The sequence below is a fragment of the Callionymus lyra genome, chromosome 1 (genome assembly GCF_982586985.1).
Source record: "Callionymus lyra chromosome 1, fCalLyr1.hap1.1, whole genome shotgun sequence".
NCBI lineage: Eukaryota > Metazoa > Chordata > Actinopteri > Syngnathiformes > Callionymidae > Callionymus > Callionymus lyra.
Window position 1 is genome coordinate 1,680,577 of NC_141818.1, and position 26,625 is coordinate 1,707,201.

Genomic DNA, 26,625 nt, shown 5'->3' on the forward strand with positions numbered 1-26,625 from the left:
GTGAAATATTAAAGTAAATCCCATCTTAAATACACAACTTTCCTAGTCGTGTAGCTCTTATTTTGAAAGGTATATTAAGGAAGTACCTTAGCTTGATGCTCTATTCTGTACGGGGTCTGCTGGAACTGCCGGATCTCCCGGATGATGTGGGAGATCTGAAGAAATAAAAGTCTTGTGTTCACGGTCGTTCTCTGCGAGATGTTTCTTTCTTTACTCACCATCCTCATTTTGGAGAAGTTGACCAGACCCTCCTCGTGAAGTTGGGGGTCCCCTCCTCGATGAAGGCCAGATCCGTCAGGTACATCCCCAGGTAGGGCACGCAGGGGGGGTTGCAGCTGGACACACACACACCCATGTGAGCACCATATGACTCCATAACATCAACACACAAAGAAAAACCTACTTCTTCAAAGTTTCCCTCAGATTCTTGAAGCGTCCCTCGGACGACACCGTCTTCTGCAGCTTGTCCATGAGCGCCTTAGTCTGCGGGAGAACCAGAACCAGAACCATCAAGGACTGTTCCAGGATAGTGTCACATGTCGGGATGGATTTTTATGGAAGTTTGTCAGTGCCATCAGAATATTGAACGGTTGAACAAATAACATACAATAATATATAAAATCAATCTTATTCTCAAAATGAACACATAGAGTTTGATATTCCTTATCCAGTAATTACAAAATAAATGCTCTAAATTCAATATATTTTTAAATGATAGCCTTTTAATTTTAACATAAAAACGTTGGAATAATAGTGTCATCTTACCAGACTAATCCAGTCGAGCACTGAGTCACTTTTTTTTACATAGTCATGTGATCGTCTGTGCGACGCATGATTGGCTGGAAGTTCGATCAATTAGCTCGGTGCTCTATTGTTATTGTCTGGTGACTCTATTATACTAACGTTTTTACATTGAATTTTAAAATATTATGGATTAAAAAATATTGAATTTTTATTTTTGGAATTAGAATATTAAACTCTTTGTGTAAAAAAGTTTTTACTTTCAAACTATTAACATTTAAATTCAATTATTAAAAACAAATTCAACCTTTAAATATACAAATTATTAATTTCAATTATCCATATAAAAGAAACAAAAAAAACATTTGAATAAATTTGAGTTTCACGTCTCAATATTTTTTTAAATTCAACTTTTGAATATCTGACGACACAAATCTTATCCTTATATTGATATTTGTCATGATTGGCTGAAAGTTTAATCAAGTAGATCGGTGCTCTGTTGGTATTGTCTGGTGACTCTATTATACCAACGTTTTTATATTGAATTTAAAAGGCTACAAATTAAAAAAGATTGAATTTATAAAAAAAAAAATGTTGTTAATCGGAATAAGGATATCAAACTCTATGTGTAAAAAAGTTTTTATTTTATTTATTTAAAACTTAATTAAAAAAATCAAAGTTCAACCCTTCCATATGGATCTGAATCCCTGATCTACTCCCGTCCACCTGGCACCTGCTTGCTGATCTTGGCCCAGGTCTTCTTCAGCCGGTAGATGGCGCTGCGGTTGAGCGCCGAGGTGATCTCCAGCACGCCGTTGTAGTTGTTGAGGCAGCGGCAGATGTCGGCCACCGCCACCCACTTCTCGATGGAGTTGGCCCTGGAGCCCACGTCGGTGTGGGTCATGATCTGAGACGCCACCAGGTTGCTCATCTGGTCACCGTGGCAACGACAAAAGGGATGAGCCGGCGCCGCACGGACACGACGACGAAGGCGGTAAAGACTCACGTCGTTGAAGTGTTGACTGGTTTTCATGATGTACGGCGTGCGCTCGTTCTTGTCCACCTTCATCCAACCCTGACCCAGGAACTCCCTGCGAGAGACATGGTCGTCAAGATCCTTGAGAGTCACGAACGAAGGTGTTTTCCAGCAGGACTGACTCGTAAGGAATGCTCCGGAAGATGATGTGATCCAGCAGAGTGATCTGCTCCGCCAGCTCCATCGCCGACAGCGACTCGAAACACTCGGCCTTCGGACAGTCGGCCTTGAACACGAAGACGAGTCGGAGGTGAGATTTAGAGTTACTGTGTCAGTGGCATCACAATCTAGAGAGGAATTTAACCTTTTAAATCAAGAAACTTTATTTGTGTCATCCAAATATTGCATTTTTTTTAAATAAGTTGTATTTTATTTTATCAAGTTAAATTTAATTTAATTTTATTACAAGTGATTTTGACAACTTAAATTAAATTAAATAGTATTTATTTACTGTACATTTTATTTAATTGTATGAATTCAATTTTTTATTTTTTTTATTGTACTTAATTGTATTTTATTGTATTTTATTTTACTAAATTGATATTTATTTTACATAATTGTATTTTATTTAATCAACTTAAATTTTATTTTATTTTATTACAATTTATTTTAACAACTTCAATTTTATTTTATTTTATTACAATTTATTTTAACAACTTCAATTGAATTAAATACTATTATATTACTGTACATTTTATTTTATTCGATCAACTTAATTTTCATTTTATTTTATTTTACTTAGTTGTAATTTATTTTACTTAATTGTATTTTATTTGATCAACTTAAATTAAATTAAATGTTATTTTATTTTATTATATTGTTATTGTTTTATTATACTTCATTTTATTTTATTTTATTTAGTTTTTTTAATTTTATCAACTTAAATGACATTACATTTTATTTTATTCATTTATTTACATTTTTAATAATTACATTCAATTATGTTTCATATTGAAAGTTTTATTTCTTTTTTTAATTAATAATTGAAAAAAGAATATTCGAATATAAAAAGTTTGGCATTTATTAATTTAAATATAATTTTTTAATTTTTAGTTGGTTTGTTTTACAAATAGAATTATATTAGATATTCTAATTCCGATAATTGAAAAATACATTTTCTAAATATGAATTTGTTTTTAATAGTTTTAAAGCAAAACCTTTTTTTACACATAGAGTTTGATATTCTAATTCCAGAAATAAATATTTTATATTCAATATTTTTTTAATTCATAGCATTTCAAATTCAATATAAAATGTTGGTATAATAGAGTCACTTGATCGAACTCTCAGCCAATCATGCGACACACAGACGATCATGTGACGATGTCTCTTCAACATGGCGTCTCCCGAAGCATTGCTAACACAGAACTAATGCTAGTTTGGATTTCAAAGTAAGAGCTCGGTGCTCGATTGCATTGGTCTGGAAGAATTCACTGTTACACCAGCATTTTATATTGAATTAAAATAACTATACTTAGATAAATATTTACTTTAGAAGATGTATTTTGGAATTAGTAGAATTAGAATATCGTCACATGGTCTCACCATCTGCAGGATGTCTTCGATCCTCAGCTGCGCGTCGTCCTGCTCGTCCTGAGAGAGGGCGCTAGAGAGGCAGAGTGAGAGTGAGTGTGTGTGTGTGTGTGTGTGTGTGTGTGTGTGTGTGTGTGTGTGTGTGTGTGTGTGTGTGTGTGTGTGTGTGTGCGTGTGCGCGCAGGTGTGTGTTGTGTACTTGAGGATGTTGGCCGTAGCTTTCCTCTCCTGAGGAAGAAGGTCTGGATCTCGCAGAACTTCCTCCAGCAGACAAACCACCGACATCTTCAGGTCCCCGATCATCTCGAAGTCCTGCAGGAAACACATTCAGACTCGTGAGTGAGTGAGTGAGTGAGTGGGTGAGTGAGTGAGTGAGTGAGTGAGTGAGTGAGTGAGTGAGTGAGTGAGTGAGTGAGTGAGTGAGTGAGCGAGTGAGTGAGTGGGTGAGTGAGTGAGTGAGTGAGTGAGTGAGTGAGTGAGTGAGTGAGTGAGTGAGTGAACACAAATACATGATCGGTGTGTTGAGCAATTAACTCTGAGCTCAAAAAATGAATTAACTGTGAGTTAACTGTGAGTTAACAGTGAGTTAACTGTGAATTAACTGTGAGTTAACTGTGGGTTAACTCAGAGTTAGCAGTGGAGCGTCTCTCTAACCACAGTCTTGACCCGACAGGTGCTGGTACCTGCGAGTGCTTGGAGACCCAGTGACGCAGCACGTTCAGAACTCTGTTGGTCGCAGCTCGACGGATGATGAACTCTTTGTCACACGTTCTCTCGCTGCTGCTGAAGACTGAAAACAACACACAACAAACACACAACAAACACATTTTCTCCATTGTAAAATCATTTTTTTCACGTTCTGGCAGAAATATTTGGGTGTCAATTTTCCTAAGAATTTGTTCTACATTCTGTCAGAATTATTTTGGGGAGTACATTCTCTCCATTGAAAAAAAAAAAAATTGTCCGAATTATTTTGATATTTATTATAAAATGTTATAATATTTTCTCCATTGTAGAAAAATGTTGGTTAGGTTCTGTCAAAATGATTTGAGGTCTAAATGTATGTGGTATTTTAAAAATGAGTGACAGCATTTGTGTTGTGTTCTGTCAGAATAATTTTGGGGAGTACATTTTCTTAATTGTGACAAAATTTATGTCGCGTTCTGTCAGAAATATTTGGGTGTAAATTTATCTTGTTTTACGTTCTCTTATTATTATTATCATTATTTTGGGACTACATTTTCTCTAGATTTTTCCTCATAATTCCGCTAAAATATAGTGTTGGTCTGTTTGAATCTTTAAACAAATAATGATGATTTAAGATAATTTTCTCTTTACAAACACATTTTGGGTGAAAAAATTGTTTTTTTTTATTCACTAAATCCAAAATATCAAACATTTATTTGAAATAATATTCCATTTAAATGTCAAAATAACTAACTGTACTCATACATAATTAACTAGTCATTAAAAAAGCAAAATCAATATCAATTAAATGTGTTTAAAAGTAAACATTTTTTATTTTGAGTATATATATATATATATATCTTCTCCATTGTAGCAAAATGTGTTACGTTCTGTCAAAATTATTTTAGATGATTCTTTTTCTACATTTTCACAGAATCTGTTACACACTGTCAGAATCATTTTGAAAATACATTTTCTACATTGTAACAGAACTCGCATTGCGTTCTGTCAGATATATTCTGGGTGTAAATATTCTCCATTTTAAAAGAATATCGGTCACATTCTGCCACTATTGTTTTGGGGAACATTTTTTTCTCGCAAAAAACTGTTATAATCTACAAGTGTTATTTTGGGGACATTTTCCTGTCCATGCTAACACACATCGTGTTCTTCTGTCAGTAATATTTGGGGATAAGTTGTGTACATACACTGGGATATCATTGTAAAAAAAAGTACATGAATATATGAATCTTATCGTTTCTACTGGAGAATCATTACAAACGCCTTCAGGATAACCTTGAGTTCTACGTCACGTTAGCGCTCAAGCTAGCTGTTGAACCTAAACCACAAAAGTTTCTAACCAGGAAGTCGTTATTAACCAGTATCCCGGGTCGCTTGTGTGCGATCGATAACAAGCCGGGGGATTTACGTTACATTCATATTCATGGTCATCCAGGAAGTCTGGGCTTCTTCGCTCAGGCCGCTGCCCCCACGACAACCTATTCCCACGCGTACGTTTCACTGAATCTCTCCGTTAAACTCTATCATTGTTGGTCTGAACAACATCTCGTGTGTTACTGAAACGGATACGTTTTTTTTGGAAGCTTAGTTTGGAAACTAATCGAATTTGGGGCGAGGGTTTGGAAAAGGTTTGAGTCGGTAAATAAGGGATCGGAGGACGGAGAGCAGGTACCTGGCGGTGGACCGTGTCCTGCTGCTGCCGTGGCGATGGCAAAAGCAGAAGCAGGAGAGACGGCGCAGCGGGAGTTTTCTCCAGACTGAACTGCAGAAACACATGTTACTGTCAACTTCTGCCGCTCCTCTGGACAAACCTAAACGACATTTCTGTCAGAATTAATATAGAAATAAATCAATTATTTTTGTCAAAAAAAACCAAATGATTTAACATTAAAATGTGATATTTCTGGCCTCAAAGTTAATTTGATGTTACATAAAGACAAAGTGAGTCTCTGGCTCTATCCCGGAGCGAAGGCGAGCGACGGCGTGGTGGTGTGTGGTGGAGTTGGCGGCGTTTCCTACCCCCGGGCTGCCGGTAGCGGAGGTGTCGTGGCGTGGACGGGGAGCGAGACGGCGACATGTCTCCGGCGTCGCTGCCTTGAGGAGACTCGGGGATGATCTTCTCCAGCGACACTGACTCCAGGACGGCTAGACGAGCACAGAGAGGGAAGAGGAGGATGGTTTACGTTCGATTTTCTTCAGGTTATTTCATACCATTTCCTTTTGTTGTTGCTTTTTTATATTTAGTTCACAATATAAAGTAACACAAAAAAAGTATTGAGACAAATTGATATTGAAGAGAAAAACGTATATTTGTTCTCAATTGTTAAATAATTTGTTTTATGTTCCAACAGAAATATTTTAAGGCTACATTTCCTCCATTGTAATATAATGTATTTTGTGTTCTTTTAGAATTATTTTAGGTCTAAATGTCTGTGTGTTAAATAAAAAAAGATTAAGCATTTTATTCTGAAGAATGTAGTACATTAAATGAAAACAAATTAAAAAACACTGTTAATATTTTTTCAAATCATGTTTTTTCACCCCTAAAATTTATATTTATTAATTTTTTTAATCAATTAAATTATTTGAAAAATAATAACAAATAACACCTTTCAATAAAGAAAGTATTGGGTTAAATTATATTGAATTAAATTATTTTAAAATAAAATTGAATGAAATTATTTGACAAAATAATTAAATTCTTAAAAAACATTGAAAAAAGAGTCATATATATATATATATATATATATATATATATATATATATATATATATATATATATATATATATGCCACACACACATACTGTATATGTATCTCCAGATATCATAACATTTTAAGTACATCCTACATTGATGTATGTTTAATACATTGAACATGTTTTAATTTCTAGTATAAAAATGTTAGTATAATAGTGTCACCAAACAATATCGAAAGAATACTACTATTACTACTAGTAATACTAGTACGAGTACTTGATCGAACAGATATACTTCCATAAATAGTATCTTTCATACATTTTCTATGATTGAAAAGTACTTTTTACCTGTTAATCCGAGGCCAAAACACAGATAAATATATTCATTATTTACTCCTGTAAAGGTGTGTACTTGTGAATATTTAAGACGTTAAAAACATAGAATAATTCATATTTTTTTGTTTTCCTGCTACAATGAACCGTCAGGGAGCGACAGGTTTTACAAAGTCAAGCCTCAAAGCACGAATCTCTGAGTTCATCGATGCTAACGCGTCGCGTGGTCGTTATCGCGGCACATTTGTCAGCGAGTACCAGGAACACGTGTCGCTGCAGGAATTAGAACAAAAGGTCAAACGCCCTTTGAAGACCAACCACGCGGCTCACGCTGACCTCCGCGGCTCGTATTAAAAATTCACCGTAACTCGGCGTACGCCTGCATGCCGACGACGCTGGGCTTGACCTCGCCTGGGAAGACGCGGCGTCACCTTTGCCTCGTCTACCATCCAACGCCACCATCTGACGCGGGAGCGGCTCGGAGACCGAGATAACGATGGAACCGCTGAGGACTTCACGCCGTGTTTGACACGGACGTTCCTTGAAAGCCGCTAATGAGGCACCGTATGTAAATCAGGGGTCAGCGCACGTTTAGCATCGGTAGTCACGGGTCAGAACCGGGCACTTGACCCACCAGTCCTAGCAGCCGATGAAGAGTCAACCAATCACATCTTTGGAACGGCAGGGAGGTCCAAAAGCGAGGGGACTGGACTAGTCGATTCGGACAAATGGTGACCTGAGCGGCTGCAGTTATGCTTTGCCGCTCAGCCACCATTGACCTAACAACATAGAATTTAAATAGAGTATTCCAGCGACCAATCGTTCATCGCTCGATAGAGAAGTGTTCAAAAGGCATGATGGGAGTTCACTGTTTTGTTGGTACCAAGTAAGGTGGTTGTGGTAATTAGTGTGTCCCGGTTCTTTGGTGGTACTTAAGTTTATCTGCTGGTTTAATAAATGATCCGTTTGTAACAAAGCGAACAAAGCTTCGTTATATTTGCACAGAAACTAATATAGGAAACGAACCACGGAATACATGCCCTTGGACTCTACATAATCCAAATGCGTCATTTGGAACTTTCTTGAACTCCCTCGACCTGGATGAAGAGGAACTGACTCGGATATCTCTGGACCACTGAATACACTGAACTATCTAACTCGTGAAGACTGTGGTGTTTACCTCGGCGGATGCTTCGTCGCAGCTTCCCACAGAAGGGGTCCACCTTTAGGATTTCCTCTCCGTTGGCAGTCTGGCTCGGACTCTGGTCCGGAGACGTGGGGACCGGGGGAGGCTGGTCCTGCACCTGCTTGGGGTTACCGGGAGGGGGCGAGGTGGACGAGGGAGGCGACGAGGGCGTGGGGGTCTGCGGGGTCTGGGCCGACGTGGGGCTGCTGGCCGCGGACTGGGACGCCGCATGGTTGCCCGCCGGATTGCCCAGAGGACTGGTCAGGTCCAGACCTCCCACTCGGGCGGTGACCGGGGAGTGGAGGGACAGCTTACGCGTCCTGACGGGGGAGGAGGTCCGGGAGTGGATGGAGTGGGGGGGCGGGGAGGAGAACTTGCGGCAGAGACGGGGGGATTTGTCGTTGGCGTGCTCGCCGGCTCGGTTGTTCTGGTTGGTGGCGAAGAAAAGCTCCAAGGACCTGTGGAAGTGAAGCCACATCAATAAGGGATATTAAAAAACCAATAAAGAGAGAGAGGAGCGGAGGGACGTGTGCGGCAGTTTCCCGTTTATACCAAAAGTCCAATTAGCTTCTCCAGTCCTGTCGGATCCGTTTTTATTTCAGGGGTTATTAAGGATAACCTGAGACGTTTCGTTGCTGTTGCATTTCAAACTGGCTCCTAATGAGAACGTTCAGGTTTGGCTACAGTCTTGAGTTTGAGGTTAAACTCTTGAGCTTATGAAGCGGTTTGAAGACATGTCGAACCTCGCTGGATAAATAATTATATGGTGACGAAAATAGGGGTGAAAAACATGATTTGAAAAAATGGAAACAGTGTTTTTTCATTTGTTTTCATTTCATTTGCTAATTTTATTTTAGAATAAAATACTTAATTTGTTTTGAATAAAAAATGAAATACGATAATTTGTTTATGGAAAGATAGATTTTTTTTTTTTATTTAATAGGCGAGGAAATAAAACATTGCAATAAGAAATAAATGGTTAAATTCAATTATTACTCTTCCATAGAGTCAAGTTACAAAATGCACTTCAATCTATTTTAAATTATTCAAATGTACATTTTTAAACATGAATGTTTTGTATGGAAATTATTTATTTTTGGAAAAAATAAATTTCTCACTATGTCAGACTAATGAGAAATGGTTACATTTAAAGAAAAAAATAAGTTGTTGGTTTATTTTACATTTACAAATGTATTTATTTATTCATTTTGTCAGAGATTTGTAAATGTATGCTCCGAACTAGTTGTATGGCTGTTTATATTTTTTAAATGGCATAATGTTGACTGTAAAAAATGAAAAATAAAAAATAACCAAAAGTGTAAACAAAATTCTCCTTTAAAAATGTTGGATTAATTTTATTGATAAAATAATGCACTTGATACAGATTTCAGAGTGTAATTTCTTAGATTAGATTCTTATTCAAGCTAGTCTTACATGATCTTGTTTATTATTTTTGAATGAGGCGTCAGATTTTATGTGATTTATATGCTCTTTTTGGTAGTTAGAGTCCATACAGCGTAACTTTACCACCACATAACAAATAATGTAGAAGAGGCATTTGTGTCGCATAGAAAGAGAAAATCAATCATTTGATTTTCTGTTGAATGGTTTATTACTGTCGGGGAAATGTTTTAAATATAAAATACTCGGTTATGTTAAGATTTGGCTATGTTTTCTTGAAAATCGTACATCTTTGAAGGAACTTTCACACTAAATGCTACACGCTAGCAGGGCGTAGCTAAAAAGCTAACAGTGCTAGCTTGTTGGTTCCAAGTAGGCGGAGACGATGGATGCCGACGATACGAGTCAAAGCGGAATTTGTTTGTCGATGGAGAAAATAAAGATCATTCGGATGAAGTTTGAGTCTCAGAGAATGAAAAGACGATTACGTTTTTAAGCGAAGGAACTTCGATGCTACTTGCTAGCTTAGCTAAAAGCTAACAGTGCTAACCAAAGCAACTCTTTGTAAAATATTGAAAATGTATTAATTACAAAAAAAGGGGATTATGTCAATTATGTTACGTTTCTTTAGCAGGTTTAACATCAAAACATCTTGACTCAGATGTTAGTTTTTTTTTTGTAGATATTCCTTGTGTTTCATCTGATTTATACCATTGAATTACTACGTTAATAATGTGAGAATATATTGATAATAAGATAATAAGATATTAACTTGTGGCTTGAGCTCCGGGTCACAGAGAAGAATCGAGCATTCAGGGTCAGAAAGAGAAGAAGAAGAAGAAGAAACATGCGGAGAGAAGATGGAGCCGACATGCTCAAAGTCATGCATCAGAGTCAGGAGAAGGAGAGAGAGAAGGAGAGAGAGAAGGAGAGAGAGAAGGAGAGACAGAAGGAGAGAGAGAAGGAGAGAGAGAAGGAGAGAGAGAAGGAGAGACAGAAGGAGAGAGAGAAGGAGAGAGAGAAGGAGAGACAGAAGGAGAGAGAGAAGGAGAGACAGAAGGAGAGAGAGAAGGAGAGACAGAAGGAGAGAGAGAAGGAGAGAGAGAGAGAAGGAGAGACAGAAGGAGAGACAGAAGGAAGGAGAGAAGGAGAGAGAGAAGGACAGAGAGAAGGAGAGAGAGAAGGAGAGAGAGAAAGAAGGAGAGAGAGAAGGAGAGAGAGAAGGAGAGAGAGAAGGAGAGACAGAAGGAGAGAGAGAAGGAGAGAGAGAAGGAGAGACAGAAGGAGAGAGAGAAGGAGAGACAGAAGGAGAGAGAGAAGGAGAGACAGAAGGAGAGAGAGAAGGAGAGAGAGAAGGAGAGACAGAAGGAGAGACAGAAGGAAGGAGAGAAGGAGAGAGAGAAGGACAGAGAGAAGGAGAGAGAGAAGGAGAGAGAGAAGGAGAGACAGAAGGAGAGAGAGAAGGAGAGACAGAAGGAGAGAGAGAAGGAGAGAGATGGTTACTTGGAGTGATCCATGTTTATCTTCTTCATCTTCAGGCTGAAGTCGGGACAGATGGATGAGATGGACAGACGCTCTAATGAGTGGAACTGAGCCCTGAGGAACACGGAGAAGAACAGGGATGGTCCACAGGTGAACATGTGGAAATGGATGATCGGAGAGAGAGGGAGAGCAAGAGAGAGAGAGAGAGAGAGAGAGATTGAGAGAGAGAGAGAGAGAGAGAGAGAGAGAGAGAGAGAGAGAGAGACAGAGAGAGAGACAGAGAGAAAGAGAGGGAGAGACAGATATCATAGTTCTTTAATAAAGTGTATGAAATAAAATAACAAAATACTTAAATTGTTGTTGCAATTTAACGTCCGTCCACTAGATGGCAGCGGTCATTACATCCTCCACAGATAAAGACAACAATAAAATCCTGACTGAGGACGAGAGGATACAGTGACTCCAGCAGCCTTTAAAGCTGATGTTTGGACATATTTTGGTTTGAAAACAAATGAAAGCAGTTACGACTTCGTGATCTTTACTCTGTTTATTTGGCTTCGTGATTATAAACTTTGGTAATTTGAGCGTAAATCTAACCAATCACAGAAGGAAACACACAATGTTAACCAATCAGAAGCAATTTGGGAAGGTCTTTGTGTCGCTGACTATCTTTCATAACACAACAGTCAACTGAACAAATGAGCTGCACTTTAATCTATTGTATCTATTGATTTATTTATTGTTATTATTAATATTTTATTCAACAATTGATTGTAGATTTCACTAAGTTTATATGTTTTGGATAAAATAAAATGGCAGGTTTAAGACACGAATACTTAATTGATTGCCAAATACATCTTCTAAAAATAATATTGATTTTTAAAACCTCATATTTTAGCTAAGACGAGTATGAGTCGTTGTCCAGGACGACAGATTTATGATGCTAAATAAATAGCAACAAAAACAAGTGTATTCATGTGTTGGTTCAAAATGAAAGTAGGTCAATGTCACCGATAAGTGTTGAAGATATTAAGATAAGATAAGGGACAGAACTGATGGATGCCAACGACACGAGTAAGACTGGAATTATTTTGATGGAAAAACAAACACAGAGATCAGTCGGACGAGTTGAGCGTCAAACGATGAAAAGATTATTTTTAAATTAATCCTCCTACTTCCTGTTAGGTGATAGGTGATACGTACATAGACACATTTGGATACACACACACACAGGTACACACACACACACAGAGACACACACTTGGATACAGACTTACACAGACACACTTGGATACATACACACACAGAGACACACAATTGGATACAGACTTACACAGACACACATGGACACATACACTCACAGAGACACACTTAAAGACAAAAGGATACACATACACAGACACACATGGACACACACACTCACAGAGACACACTTAAAGACAAAAGGATACACATACACAGACACACATGGATACATACACACACAGAGACACACAATTGGATACAGACTTACACCGACACACATGGACACATACACACACAGAGACACACTTAAAGACACAAGGATACACATACACAGACACATGGATACACACACACACAGAGACACACTTAAAGACACAAGGATACACATACACAGACACATGGATACAAACACACACAGAGACACACTTAAAGACACAAGGATACACATACACAGACACATGGATACAAACACACACAGAGACACACTTAAAGACACAAGGATACACATACACAGACACATGGATACAAACACACACAGAGACACACTTAAAGACACAAGGATACACATACACAGACATATGGATACAAACACACACAGAGACACACTTAAAGACACAAGGATACACATACACAGACACATGAATACACACACACACAGAGACACACTTAAAGACACAAGGATACACATACACAGACACATGGATACACACACAAAATAGGTTTTATTTGAAAAAAATGGCAGGTTTAAGACTCAAATAATTAATTTACTGCCATATAAATCTTCATTTTTTTTAATGAGATTTGAAATATTGACATTTAAAACCTCATATTTTAGTTAAGACGCGTATAAGTCGCAGATTTATGATGCTATAAATCAATAACTATAGACTTGGATCTCTCCCAGAGGATGTTGACTCTAAAATAGCACAACATTTAAATGTAGAATTTCACGTAAACTACGAGTTAAAACATCATACTTTATGTTCCCCACATGACAGTGTCAAAGACAACATGCTTTGAGCGTCAAACGATGAAAAGATTATTTTTAAATTAATCCTCCTACTTCCTGTTAGGTGACATTTTTTTGTTCTGTGACTTGAACTATGTTTTGTTTCCTTGTGTGATTGAATTTGACTCCTTGATACAATAGATAGAAACTATTAATTCTTTAATGTATTCATTTACAACGTTGTGTTGCCCTTGTTAGCTTAGCTTAGCATTCATTCTGCGGGGGAATGTAGCACCCCCATAACACTTATTATCTCAATATATTATAAAAATGAGAATCTCAATTCTATGAATCTACAAATAAATAACAAATCTATTATTTCTAATGAAATATCAAAGACATTTAACGACAGGAAAACATTGAAATACTGTATATAAATAAATGTCTCAAAGAGGCTCTTGTTATATATATGATGGTGGAACTCAAACCAAAATGGCTGCCGTGAACATTTTCAGACACAGTGTGTTAGCATTGAGACGTGTGGGCACACACACACACACACACACACACAGACACACACACACACACACACACATACATACATGGATACACATGGAAACACACACACAATGTTACAAACACAAAGGCGCACACACAGAGATACACACACTTGGATACACACAGACACACAAACAGATACGCATATACAGTACATTTACGCATGGATTCACACACAAAGACACACACAAGTGGATACACACATGGATACAAACACAGACACACACACACATGGTTACACACACTTAGATACACACAGACACACACAAATGTATACACACACACACATGGATACACACACACAGAGACACACACTTGTATACACACATAGAGACCCATTCTTGGATACATACACACATGTGGATACACACTAACTGACGCAAGGATACACATACACAGAGACAAATGGATACACTCACACACACATGGATACACACACAGACACACTTGGATATAGACGCACAGACACACATGGATACACACACACAGACACGGATGGATATACACACACAGACACACACAGACACACACACACTGACACACATGGATACACACACAGACACACATGGATACACACACACACACATGGATACACACACAGACACACATGGACACACACACACACACAGACAGGCATGGATATACACGCACAGACACACATGTATATACACACACACACACACATGGATACACACACAGAAATACACACACACACACGGATACATTCAAACACACAGACACACCCCCCCCCCCCCCCCACACACACACACACACACACACACACATGGATACACACACAGACACACATGGATACACACACACAGAAACACAGACACACAGACACACACACACACACACACATGGACACACACACAGACATACATGGATATACACGCACAGACACACATGGATACACTCACACACACAAACATGGACACACACACAGAAACACACACACACAGACACACATGGATACACACACACACATGGACACACACACAGACACACACACAGACACACACACAGACACGCACACCTAAATCATTTGCTAAGTGTAAAAAAAACCTCAAAACTTGCAACAACCATGTTGTGCGTCATCTCTTGATTGAGAAAATAGTCGCACAAATAAGAAACTAACTTGTGTTCACCAAACAAAATGGCCGCCGTGAGTGACGTTATCGTGCGTGTTAGCGACGAGACGTCTGTGTACCTGATAGGGATGGAAGAAAAGGGCTTCTTGTAGATGTCGGCCAGCTTGTCCATGACGACGGTCGCCGTGGTGAAGATCCTGTAGGTGTGCAGGAAGGTGTTGAGGAAGTCGATGGACAGGAAGCGCAGGTCGGTCAGCCTCTCCAGCAGACGCTCCACGCTGGCGTAGCGGATCTGCGGGACCTTGCAGGAGTTGAGCGTCTTGCTGAAGCAAATGTCAACATCATCTTTATGGAGACGCACATCGGATCTGATGGATACACGTTTACAAAAAAACACACACACAACGAAGCATGGGTGACTGCTGCACTGCTCGGCAAGAAAAGAGTGTCACGAAAAAACAACCGTCGAAAAAGGATAAACAGGATTCCTCCCCGAAGAAGCCACGATAAAAAGGAACCGTCGGTTGAGAAGAAGGCAACAGAAGCAGGAGGAGGATCACTACAGTCCTGGGGTTGGAGAGAGAAGACGCAACACTTACTTGATCATGTGAGGAACCGTGACTTTAGAGTTCTCCTCGAACACGCTGGTCATCAGGCCGTTGCAGCGGATGTTGTCGATGCACTGGAGAGTCAAAGTAGCATTTCATCATCAGTGTGTGTGTCTTTGTGTGATTGTGTGTGTGTCTGTGTGTTTGTGTATGTGTGTATTTGTGTGTGTTTGTGTCTGTGTGTGTTTGTGTGTGTCTGTGTTTGTGTGTGTGTTTGTATCCTTCTGTGAGTCTGTGTGTTTGCATCTGTCTGTGTGTTTGTGTATGTGTGTGTCTGTGTGTGTTTGTATACTTCTGTGTGTGCTTTTGTATCCTTCTGTGTGTGTGTTCATGTGTGTTTGTATCTGTCTTTGCGTGTGTGTGTCCATGTGTGTTTGTATCTGTCTGTGTGTCTGTGTGTGTTTGTATCTGTGTGTGTGTCCATGTGTGTTTGTATCTGTCTGTGTGTGTTTGTATCTGTGTGTGTGTCCATGTGTGTTTGTATCTGTCTGTGCGTGTGTCCATGTGTGTTTGTATCTGTGTGTGTGTCTGTGTGTGTCTATGTGTGTTTGAATCTGTCTGTGTGTCCATTTGTGTTTGTATCCGTCTATGTGTGTCCATGTGTGTTTGTATCTGTGTGTGTGTCTGTGTGTGTCTATGTGTGTTTGTATCTGTCTGTGTGTGTCCATGTGTGTTTGTATCTGTGTGTGTGTCTGTGTGTGTCCATGTGTGTTTGTATCTGTGTGTGTGTCTGTGTGTGTCTATGTGTGTTTGTATCTGTCTGTGTGTGTCCATTTGTGTTTGTATCCGTCTATGTGTGTCCATGTGTGTTTGTATCTGTGTGTGTGTCTGTGTGTGTCTATGTGTGTTTGTATCTGTCTGTGTGTGTCCATGTGTGTTTGTATCTGTGTGTGTGTCTGTGTGTGTCCATGTGTGTTTGTATCTGTGTGTGTGTTTGTGTGTGTCTGTGTGTTTGTATCGGTCTGTGTGTGTCCATTTGTGTTTGTATCCGTCTGTGTGTGTCCATGTGTGTTTGTATCTGTGTGTGTGTCTGTGTGTGTCTGTGTGTTTGTATCGGTCTGTGTGTGTCCATTTGTGTTTGTATCCGTCTGTGTGTGTCCATGTGTGTTTGTATCTGTGTGTGTGTGTCTGTGTGTGTCTGTGTGTGTTTGTATCCTTCTGTGTTGTGATTGTTTACTGCAACCTTACTTCTTTGTCGTGGACGCGTCAGAGGAAGGAGACGCACCAGTCTGACCATGAATCATGTTTATTAAAGATCAGTTACAAGAAGACATTCATCGTCAGTAAGAATCTAAAGCTGGACAATCGAGTCGAGTCACATGACGTCACTGTGTCTTCACTGCAGCACAAACAACCAACAAACGTTCTCAGAGACTTTCATCCAAACATTGAAGCTTCACGTGATGATGTGACGACAATCTCACTGTCGTCTACTTTAACTACACAATCTCACTGTTGTCTACTTTAACTACACAATCTCACTGTCGTCTACTTTAACTACACAATCTCACTGTTGTCTACTTTAACTACACAATCTCACTGTCGTCTACTTTAACTACACAATATCACTGTCGTCTACTTTAACTACACAATCTCACTGTCGTCTACTTTAATTACACAAACTCACTGTCGTCTACTTTAACTACACAATCTCACTGTCGTCTACTTTAACTACACAATCTCACTGTTGTCTACTTTAACTACACAATCTCACTGTCGTCTACTTTAACTACACAATCTCACTGTCGTCTACTTTAACTACACAATCTCACTGTCGTCTACTTTAACTACACAATCTCACTGTTGTCTACTTTAACTACACAATCTCACTGTCGTCTACTTTAACTACACAATCTCACTGTCGTCTTATTCAACTTCACAAACTCACTGTCGTCTACTTTAACTACACAATCTCACTGTCGTCTACTTCAACTACACAATCTCACTGTCGTCTACTTCAACTACACAATCTCACTGTTGTCTACTTCAACTACACAATCTCACTGTCGTCTACTTTAACTACACAAACTCACTGTCGTCTACTTCAACTACACAATCTCACTGTCGTCTACTTCAACTACACAATCTCACTGTCGTCTACTTCAACTACACAATCTCACTGTCGTCTACTTCAACTACACAATCTCACTGTCGTCTACTTTAACTACACAATCTCACTGTCGTCTTATTCAACTTCACAAACTCACTGTCGTCTACTTTAACTACACAATCTCACTGTCGTCTACTTCAACTACACAATCTCACTGTCGTCTACTTCAACTACACAATCTCACTGTCGTCTACTTTAACTACACAAACTCACTGTCGTCTACTTCAACTACACAATCTCACTGTCGTCTACTTCAACTACACAATCTCACTGTCGTCTACTTCAACTACACAATCTCACTGTCGTCTACTTCAACTACACAATCTCACTGTCGTCTACTTCAACTACACAATCTCACTGTCGTCTACTTCAACTACACAATCTCACTGTCGTCTACTTCAACTACACAATCTCACTGTCGTCTACTTCAACTACACAATCTCACTGTCGTCTACTTTAACTACACTATCTCACTGTCATCTACTTTAACTACACAATCTCACTGTCGTCTACTTTAACTACACAATCTCACTGTCGTCTACTTTAACTACACAATCTCACTGTCGTCTTCTTCAGCTTCACAAACTCACACGAGGACCAAACATTGACTCCAGCATGTAGAGGTCGAGAGAACTTGGTCTGGACTCTGTGGAGGAGAGTCATGGTCTCAGAGACGCTGTAGAAGGACAGAAGACCAGCAGAGTGATCCAGGTACACCCCCACTGTGGAGGGTCTGACACTGGAGACTTCAGTTCTGACCTTGTTGTGTCTAAATGAACAACCAGAGTTTTGAATATATACACGCCAAGATTTGTCATTATATCCAAAACAACTTTCTCTTCCTGATCTGCTGATGTTCTTGTATGAAACTGCTACTAAAGCATCTCCTGTTATCTTCACCTCCCAGTAACAACGTCCAGTCAAAGACTCTTGACTCAAGACCTGACGATATCCAATGAATCTGTCTGGATGATCAGGACGAGACTGATGTTTACTCATAAATGTCACTTTCTTGTTTCCTTCAGACAACATCAAACATGAGTATGCAGTGTTTGGATCCAGAGTGATGTCCTGTGAGTATGTGAGGAACTGCGCTCTCTCTGGATGGACCATCAGTGAGACGTTGGTCCACATGTCTCTCAGAAGGTCCTGGACTTGGTCTCTCCAGGCTGACATGAAGGCTGACACTTCTTCAAAGCGACGGTGAGTTTGCTCAAGGGTCGTGGAGGAGGTCATGTCTTCAGTGACCTCTGAGAGTGAGGTCGTGTCTTCAGTGACCTCTGAGAGTGAGGTCGTGTCTTCACTGACCTCTGAGAGTGAGGTCGTGTCTTCAGTGACCTCTGAGAGTGAGGTCAGGTTCTTGAAGAAGACGGTGTGACTGTCGGTGAGTGACAGCTGCTGCAGCTCAGCATCTTTCTTCTTCAGCTCAGAGATCTTCCGCTCCAGCTGCTCCTTAAGTCCTCGGACTCGAGCGGCTTCAGTCTCCTGCTGAGATCTGATCTTCTTCTCCACATCACACTTTCTTCTCTGGAGCATCTGGATCATCTGGTCCAGGGTCTCCTCACTGGTCTTCAGTGCTTTATCAGAGGAGACTCTGATGTTCTTCTCCTCCTGCTGGAACAGCTTCAGGTCCTCCTCTGTCTTCTGGATCATCTGCTGGATCCTTCCTCGACTCTGATCCACGTCTTTCTCTCGCTCCCTCCTCTCTGCTGCCGCCGAGACCATGTCATGATCTTTGTGTTGGTCCACAGCACAGAGGTGACAGATGAGCTGCTGATCAGAATGACAGAACATCTTCTTCTCCTCCTCGTGTTGAGGGCAGATCATCTCCTGGAGCTGCTTGGACGGCTGGACCAGCTTGTGTCTCCTGTAGGCCGGAGCTTCTAGATGAGGCTGGAGGTGAAGGTCACAGTAGGAGACCAGACACATCAGACAGGACTTGATGGCTTTCATCTTCCTCCCAGTGCAGACGTCACAGACCACATCTTCAGGTCCAGCAGAGCAGAGGTTCTCAGATGCTCCAGTCTCCTTCAGCTCCTCTACTAACTCTGCTAACACAGTGTTCTTCTGCAGGTAAGGTCTTGGTGTGAAGCTCCGTCTGCACTGAGGACACTTGTAGATCTTCTTGTCCTTCCAGTGACCTTCAAGACAGATCTTACAGTAGTTGTGTCCACAGGGAAGAGAGACTGGATCCTTCAGTAGATCCAGACAGATGGAACAAGAGAAAGATTCTCTCTTCAGATCAACTCTAGTCTCCATGTCTGTGCGACTGAAACACTCCCTTCACAGGTCAACACTTTTATACTCTCAGTCACCTGTTGACGTAACAATCTGGTCCAACCTGTCGACTCACCTGATCGTTCTTGACCATGACCTCGACACACCTTGATTCTGTCTCACACCCATACAAATATGTTTGTGTCTCCGTGTGTGTGATTCTAAATGTCTGCATGTGTGTGTATCTACGTGCAAGTGTGTGTGTGTGTTCATTTGTGCATGTGTATGTCTTAGTGCATGAGTGTGTCTACGTGTGAATGTGTGTAAATGTGTGTGAATGTCTATGTTAGTGTGTATGCTTATGTCTTTGTGTGTGCGTGTCTTTGTGTATGTGTGTGTGCGTATGTATTTATGTGTGTGTGTGTGTGTGTGTCTACGTGCATCAAACCAAACCAATGCTGTTTTTCTTGTGGTTCACTACGAGACCATGGCTTCCCTACCCTAGGTCTCCAAACCTACCAGTGATCTTCACCACCATCACCCCATATTGACTGGTTTATGAGGACGATCTTGGGGTGAAGCTGTCAAACTGTAGGTGCAGCTAAAGAGGGGGTTCAGTGGAAGACGAACTCCAACACAACACATTAGTGTCGGTGAATCCATTGTGAACAATGTGTCAAAATGATAAACAAATATGTTCGTCTGACTTATGGATCTTCTCCCGGTGGTGTGTTTGCGTGTCTTTGTGTTTTTGTGGATATGTGTGTGTGTGTGTGTGTTTGTTTGTCAATGCGCGTGTTTATCTTAATACATGTTTGTGTGTTGATGAATGTGTGTCTTTGTGTGTGTGTGTACATGTGTGTGAATGTGTCTATGTATTTGTGTCAACATGCTTGTGTGTGTGTGTCTTTGTGTTTGTGTGTGAGTGTGTATGTGTGTGTGTGTGTGTGTGTGTGTGTGTGTGTGTGTATGTGTGTGGGGGTGTGTGTGTGTCTTTGTGTGTGTGTGTGTGTGTATCTTCATGTGTGTGAGTCTATATGCATGCAGAAGTGTGTCCCTGTATGTTTGTGTCTATGTACAGTATATTTGTGTGTGTGTCTAGGTGTGTTTATATGTGTGTACCTGTTGAGGTGTGTGTCTCCTTGTCTGTGTGTGTGTGTATGTCTACATGTTCTTGTGTCTACATGTGTGCTGGTGGTGTGTTTCTACTTGCAAGTTGTGTCTATTTGAGTGTGTGTGTGTGTGTGTGTGTGTGTGTGTGTGTGTGTGTGTGTGTGTGTGTGTGTGTGTGTGTGTGTGTGTGTGTCTGTGTGTGTGTCTGTGTGTGTGTCTGTCTCTGTGTTTGTGTATCTCTGTGTGTGTGTGCATGTCTGTGTGTGTGTCTGTGTGTGTGTGTGCGTGCATGTCCGTGCATGTGCATGTGCATGCGTGTGTGTTTGTTTATCAATGTATGTGTGTGTCGGGGTGTGTGTGTATATTTGATTGATTGATTGGGTGTGCGTCTTTATCTGTGTGTCTCTACATAGTACTGGTGGTGTGTGTCTATTGTGTGTCTGTGTGCATTTGTGTGTGTCTAATCGTGTGTCTCTGTCAGATCTTAAATATTTGATCAATGATATCAATAATCGTTGTGTTATTTTCAGTGTAACTGTTCAGTTTGTGTGTGATGTTTTAGTTGAATGTGTGGAGAAGGTCTTGTTGGTCACCTGGCTGATGTCACTGGTCCACGCCGCCTTCTCCTGCCGCGACGGCGCCAGCAGGACGACGGTGAATGCGGGCGAGTCGGTCGGTTCCACCACCAGCTTGAAGTCCAGCTGACCGAACACCTGAGCGCCTCCTTTACCTGAGCGGCAGAAACGTCCCTTTAGAACATGAGTTAGTACTTTCTTACTGCCTCTCTTAAAATTGTGTAGGTTTTTAGGTGTGTGTGTACTTGTGTGAATGTGTGTGTGCATACTTGTGCGTGTAGGCATGTGTGTGTATGTGTCTCTTTAGGTGTGTGTTGGTGTGCGTACATGTGTGTTTGTGTAGGTGTGTGGGTACTTGTGTATGTGTAGTTGTGTGTGCGTACTTGTGTGTGTGTGTGGTTGTGTATGTTTGTGCGTACTTAATATCCAGGCTTTAATGTGCAATAAAAGTAATAGAGCAGTGAGGTCAAAGGTCAGGGCATGGCATTAAAGGAGTGTCTGGTATTTAAAGGCTGGTGTTTAGGGCGCACACACACACGCACACACACACACACACACACACACGCACACACACACACACACACGCACACACACACATCACCTCATTAACAGGGTCAGTGGTGATGAAAGTGTGAAAACACCGAAGACAGACTCACACTCCTCGTCGCTGGCGTCGGGTTCCTCTATCAGAGTGCAGTCGATGAGCGACAGAACGCCACCTTGCTGCGGAGGAGAGAGAGGGAGGTGGAGGTGAGAGGGAGGTGAGAGAGACTTGGGGTGCTGGTCCACGGCAGGGTCACCTTCAGCAGGTGCAGCTTCCCCCCGGAGCTCCTGGTGCACACCAGGAAGTGTTTGGTGAAGAGGAAGCACTGGCGCTCGCCCTCCTTCTTCAGGGACAGAGACCCCAGACGCACCTTGCTGAGCTTCCCTCGCTCCACGGACGGCAGCTGGATCAGAGACCCTGAGGACGACAACGTCCGTCGGTCACCGGTCGCACAAACTCAGGAACACACACTGAATATTTCTTCTTCTCTTGATTACATTATATCTTTTTATTTTATTTTATGATATTTTATTGAAATTAAAACCTGGCACCAGAAGGCAGCAGCCGTTACGTCAATGAAATCCCATAAGATGACTGAGGACAAGAGGATACAGTGACTCCAGCAGCCTTTAAAGCTGATGTTTGGACATATTTTGGTTTGAAAACAAATGAAAGCAGTTAGGACTTCGTCAAGAGTCATGTGGTCTGTAAATACTACAACACCAGAGTCAAGTACTAGACAATACTACACATATATACTTGTTACTATAACCAGCTCCAGACAAGCTTGTGTCGTTGTGTCCCTGAGCAAGACACTTCACCCTGATTGCTCCTGATGGTGAACTTGGCGCAAGTGTGCAGCCTACTCACATCAGTATGTGTGAATGGTTGAATTTCCCCTCGCGGGACTAATAAGGGATTCTAAAAAAAAAATAATAATAAAAAAAACTATCGTATCGATACGATATTACCATTTGTATTTTTTATCTTTGTCTTCCTTTAACTATTGGATGATAGTATTATTTTCTCTATACTTTTAAGAGTCATTAATCCATTTGTAGTTCAGGAATTGTAGTTGAAAAGTTTATTTTTTATAAATATTTATCCCGTTCATGCGAGAACTATATGACTTATGCCGGAGGGGGGGGGTTTCTTTTGTGTCCTTAAATATTTGGATATATATATAATTATATATATATCTTTAGTTGTTGTTTAATGCATTCATTTGATGGTATGTTTACACGTTACCATAGCGACCAGAGAACATGATAAAAACAACAGATGGATATTATTTCTTTATTTTCTAGGCCTGAGGTCACGAGTACGCTGTAAATAAAGTTGTAAAAGAGTTCACAGTGGCTCAGGTGTGTCGTTATTATACTGAACAACAGTTTTATGCTGTTCGTCACACACTCCAGTCACACCGACATTTCCAGCTCACTACTCGGTGACTCACACGTTGCAAACACTAAAGACTTTAAAAAAAAAGTTTTGATTAGTGAAAATAATTTTAATTATGCAACTGAAGGACACTTTCTACAACATATTTCACAGTTATATTGAATTTTTTATGTTTTTTTACTCATCAAAAAGCTTTTGAAGATACGTTAGCATTTGTGACGTGTGTCGTCATCATGTAGGAAGTGTCCAGACTGAAATGGTACTTGCACAGGTCCGCGAAATCCTGATCCTGACATTAAACCGGTCTGTGTTGAAAAAAAAGGTTGGCGACCCCTGGTTCAGAGGACTCACCCTGGTTCAGGAGACTCACCCTGGTTCAGGGGACTCACCCTGGTTCAGGAGACTCACCCTGGTTCAGGGGACTCACCCTGGTTTAGGAGACTCACCCGGGTTCAGGGGACTCACCCTTGTTCAGGGGACTCACCCTGTTTCAGGGGACTCACCCTTGTTCAGAGGACTCACCCTGGTTCAGGGGACTCACCCTTGTTCAGGGGACTCACCCTTGTTCAGGGGACTCACCCCTGGTTCAGAGGACTCACCCCTGGTTCAGGGGACTCACGCCCTTGTTCAGAGGACTCACCCCTGGTTCAGAAGACTCACGCCCTTGTTCAGAGGACTCATCCCTGGTTCAGAGGACTCACCCTGGTTCAGAGGACTCACGCCCTTGTTCAGTGGACTCACCCTGGTTCAGGGTACTCACCCCTGGTTCAGAGGACTCAACCTGGTTCAGAGGACTCACCCTGGTTCAGAGGACTCACCCTGGTTCAGGAGACTCACCCTGGTTCAGGGGACTCACCCCTGGTTCAGGGGACTCACCCCTGGTTCAGAGGACGCACGCCCTTGTTCAGAGGACTCACCCCTGGTTCAGAAGACTCTCGCCCTTGTTCAGAGGACTCACCCCTGGTTCAGAGGACTCACGCCCTTGTTCAGAGGACTCACCCCTGGTTCAGAGGACTCACCCTGGTTCAGGGGACTCACCCCTGGTTCAGGGGACTCACCCCTGGTTCAGAGGACTCAACCTGGTTCAGAGGACTCACCCTGGTTCAGAGGACTCACCCTGGTTCAGGACACTCACTCTGGTTCAGGGGACTCACCCTGGTTCAGGGGACTCCCCCCTGGTTCAGAGGACTCAACCTGGTTCAGAGGACTCACCCCTGGTTCAGAGACTCACCCTGGTTCAGGAGACTCACCCTGGTTCAGGGGACTCACCCCTGGTTCAGGGGACTCACCCTGGTTCAGAGGACTCACGCCCTTGTTCAGAGGACTCACCCCTGGTTCAGAAGACTCACGCCCTTGTTCAGAGGACTCACTCCTGGTTCAGAGGACTCACGCCCTTGTTCAGGGGACTCACCCTGGTTCAGGGGACTCACCCCTGGTTCAGAGGACTCACCCTGGTTCAGAGGACTCACCCTGGTTCAGAGGACTCACCCTGGTTCAGGGGACTCATCCCCTGGTTCAGAGGACTCAACCTGGTTCAGAGGACTCACCCTGGTTCAGGGGACTCACCCCTGGTTCAGGGGACTCACCCCTGGTTCAGAGGACTCACGCCCTTGTTCAGAGGACTCACCCCTGGTTCAGAAGACTCACGCCCTTGTTCAGAGGACTCACCCCTGGTTCAGAGGACTCACGCCCTGGTTCAGGGAACTCACCCTGGTTCAGGGGACTCACCCTTGTTCAGGGGACTCACCCTGGTTCAGGGGACTCACCCTTGTTCAGAGGACTCACCCTTGTTCAGGGGACTCACCCTGGTTTAGAGGACTGTGTCGTTTTATTTTGATGGTATGTTTACAGGTTACCTTTAGCGACCAGAGAACATGATAAAGACAACAGATGGATGTTACTTCCTGTTATGTTCTAGGCCTGAGGTCACGAGTACGCTGTAAATAAAGTTGTAAAAGAGTTCACAGTGGTTCAGGTGTGTCGTTATTATACTGAACAACAGTTTTATGCTGTTCGTCACACGCTCCAGTCACACCGACATTTTCAGCTCACTACTCGGTGACTCACACGTTGCAAACATTAAAGTCTTTTTAAAAAAAGGTTTCGATTAGTGAAAATAATTTTAATTGTGCAATTAAAGGAGACTTTCTACAACATATTCAACAGTTATATTGAATTTTTTTTTTTTTTTTACTCATAAAAAAGCTTTGAAGAAACGTTAGCATTTGTGACGTGTGTCGTCATCATGTAGGAAGTGTCCGGACTGAAATGGTACTTGCACCGGTCCGCGAAATCCTGATTCTGACATTAAACCGGTCCGTGGTGAAAAAAAAGTTGGGGACCCCTGGTTCAGAGGACTCACCCTGGTTCAGGAGACTCACCCTGGTTCAGGGGACTCACCCCTGGTTCAGGGGACTCACCCTGGTTCAGAGGACTCACCCTGGTTCAGGAGACTCACCCTGGTTCAGGAGACTCACCCTGGTTCAGGGGACTCACCCCTGGTTCAGAGGACTCACCCCTGGTTCAGGGGACTCACGCCCTTGTTCAGAGGACTCACGCCCTTGTTCAGAGGACTCACCCCTGGTTCAGAAGACTCACGCCCTTGTTCAGAGGACTCATCCCTGGTTCAGAGGACTCACCCCTGGTTCAGAGGACTCACGCCCTTGTTCAGTGGACTCACCCTGGTTCAGGGTACTCACCCCTGGTTCAGAGACTCACCCTGGTTCAGGAGACTCACCCGGGTTCAGGGGACTCACCCCTGGTTCAGGGGACTCACCCTGGTTCAGAGGACTCACCCCTGGTTCAGGGGACTCACCCCTGGTTCAGAGGACGCACGCCCTTGTTCAGAGGACTCACCCCTGGTTCAGAAGACTCTCGCCCTTGTTCAGAGGACTCACCCCTGGTTCAGAGGACTCACCCTGGTTCAGGGGACTCACCCCTGGTTCAGGGGACTCACCCCTGGTTCAGAGGACTCAACCTGGTTCAGAGGACTCACCCTGGTTCAGAGGACTCACCCTGGTTCAGGAGACTCACTCTGGTTCAGGGGACTCACCCTGGTTCAGGGGACTCCCCCCTGGTTCAGAGGACTCAACCTGGT

General features: G+C 41.9%; 1 protein-coding gene and 1 pseudogene across 2 annotated transcripts in view; both read right to left on the bottom strand.

The window, feature by feature from the left end:
- LOC148087358 (ras-specific guanine nucleotide-releasing factor 2-like) overlaps positions 1-26,625 on the bottom strand; it is a 39,247-nt pseudogene that overhangs the window by 2,065 nt on the left and 10,557 nt on the right. The window contains exons 5-22 of the transcript XR_015710726.1: positions 22,384-22,544; positions 22,240-22,306; positions 21,602-21,738; positions 15,560-15,642; positions 15,080-15,328; positions 11,139-11,231; positions 8,229-8,692; positions 6,038-6,163; positions 5,691-5,780; positions 3,994-4,100; positions 3,510-3,622; positions 3,323-3,383; positions 1,900-2,003; positions 1,748-1,832; positions 1,475-1,672; positions 404-483; positions 219-335; positions 87-155 (exon numbers count right to left, since the gene is read on the bottom strand). The product of XR_015710726.1 is annotated as a ras-specific guanine nucleotide-releasing factor 2-like (transcript). The remainder of the gene's footprint in view (positions 1-86; positions 156-218; positions 336-403; positions 484-1,474; positions 1,673-1,747; positions 1,833-1,899; positions 2,004-3,322; positions 3,384-3,509; positions 3,623-3,993; positions 4,101-5,690; positions 5,781-6,037; positions 6,164-8,228; positions 8,693-11,138; positions 11,232-15,079; positions 15,329-15,559; positions 15,643-21,601; positions 21,739-22,239; positions 22,307-22,383; positions 22,545-26,625) is intronic.
- Positions 16,799-19,937, bottom strand: LOC148087359 (tripartite motif-containing protein 16-like). Its single transcript, XM_087787737.1, has 2 exons — positions 18,987-19,937; positions 16,799-18,926 (listed from the first exon to the last, which is right to left on the bottom strand). Exons 1-2 carry the CDS (start codon positions 19,935-19,937, stop codon positions 18,222-18,224), a joined length of 1,656 nt encoding a protein of 551 aa, XP_087643863.1. The 3' UTR covers positions 16,799-18,221.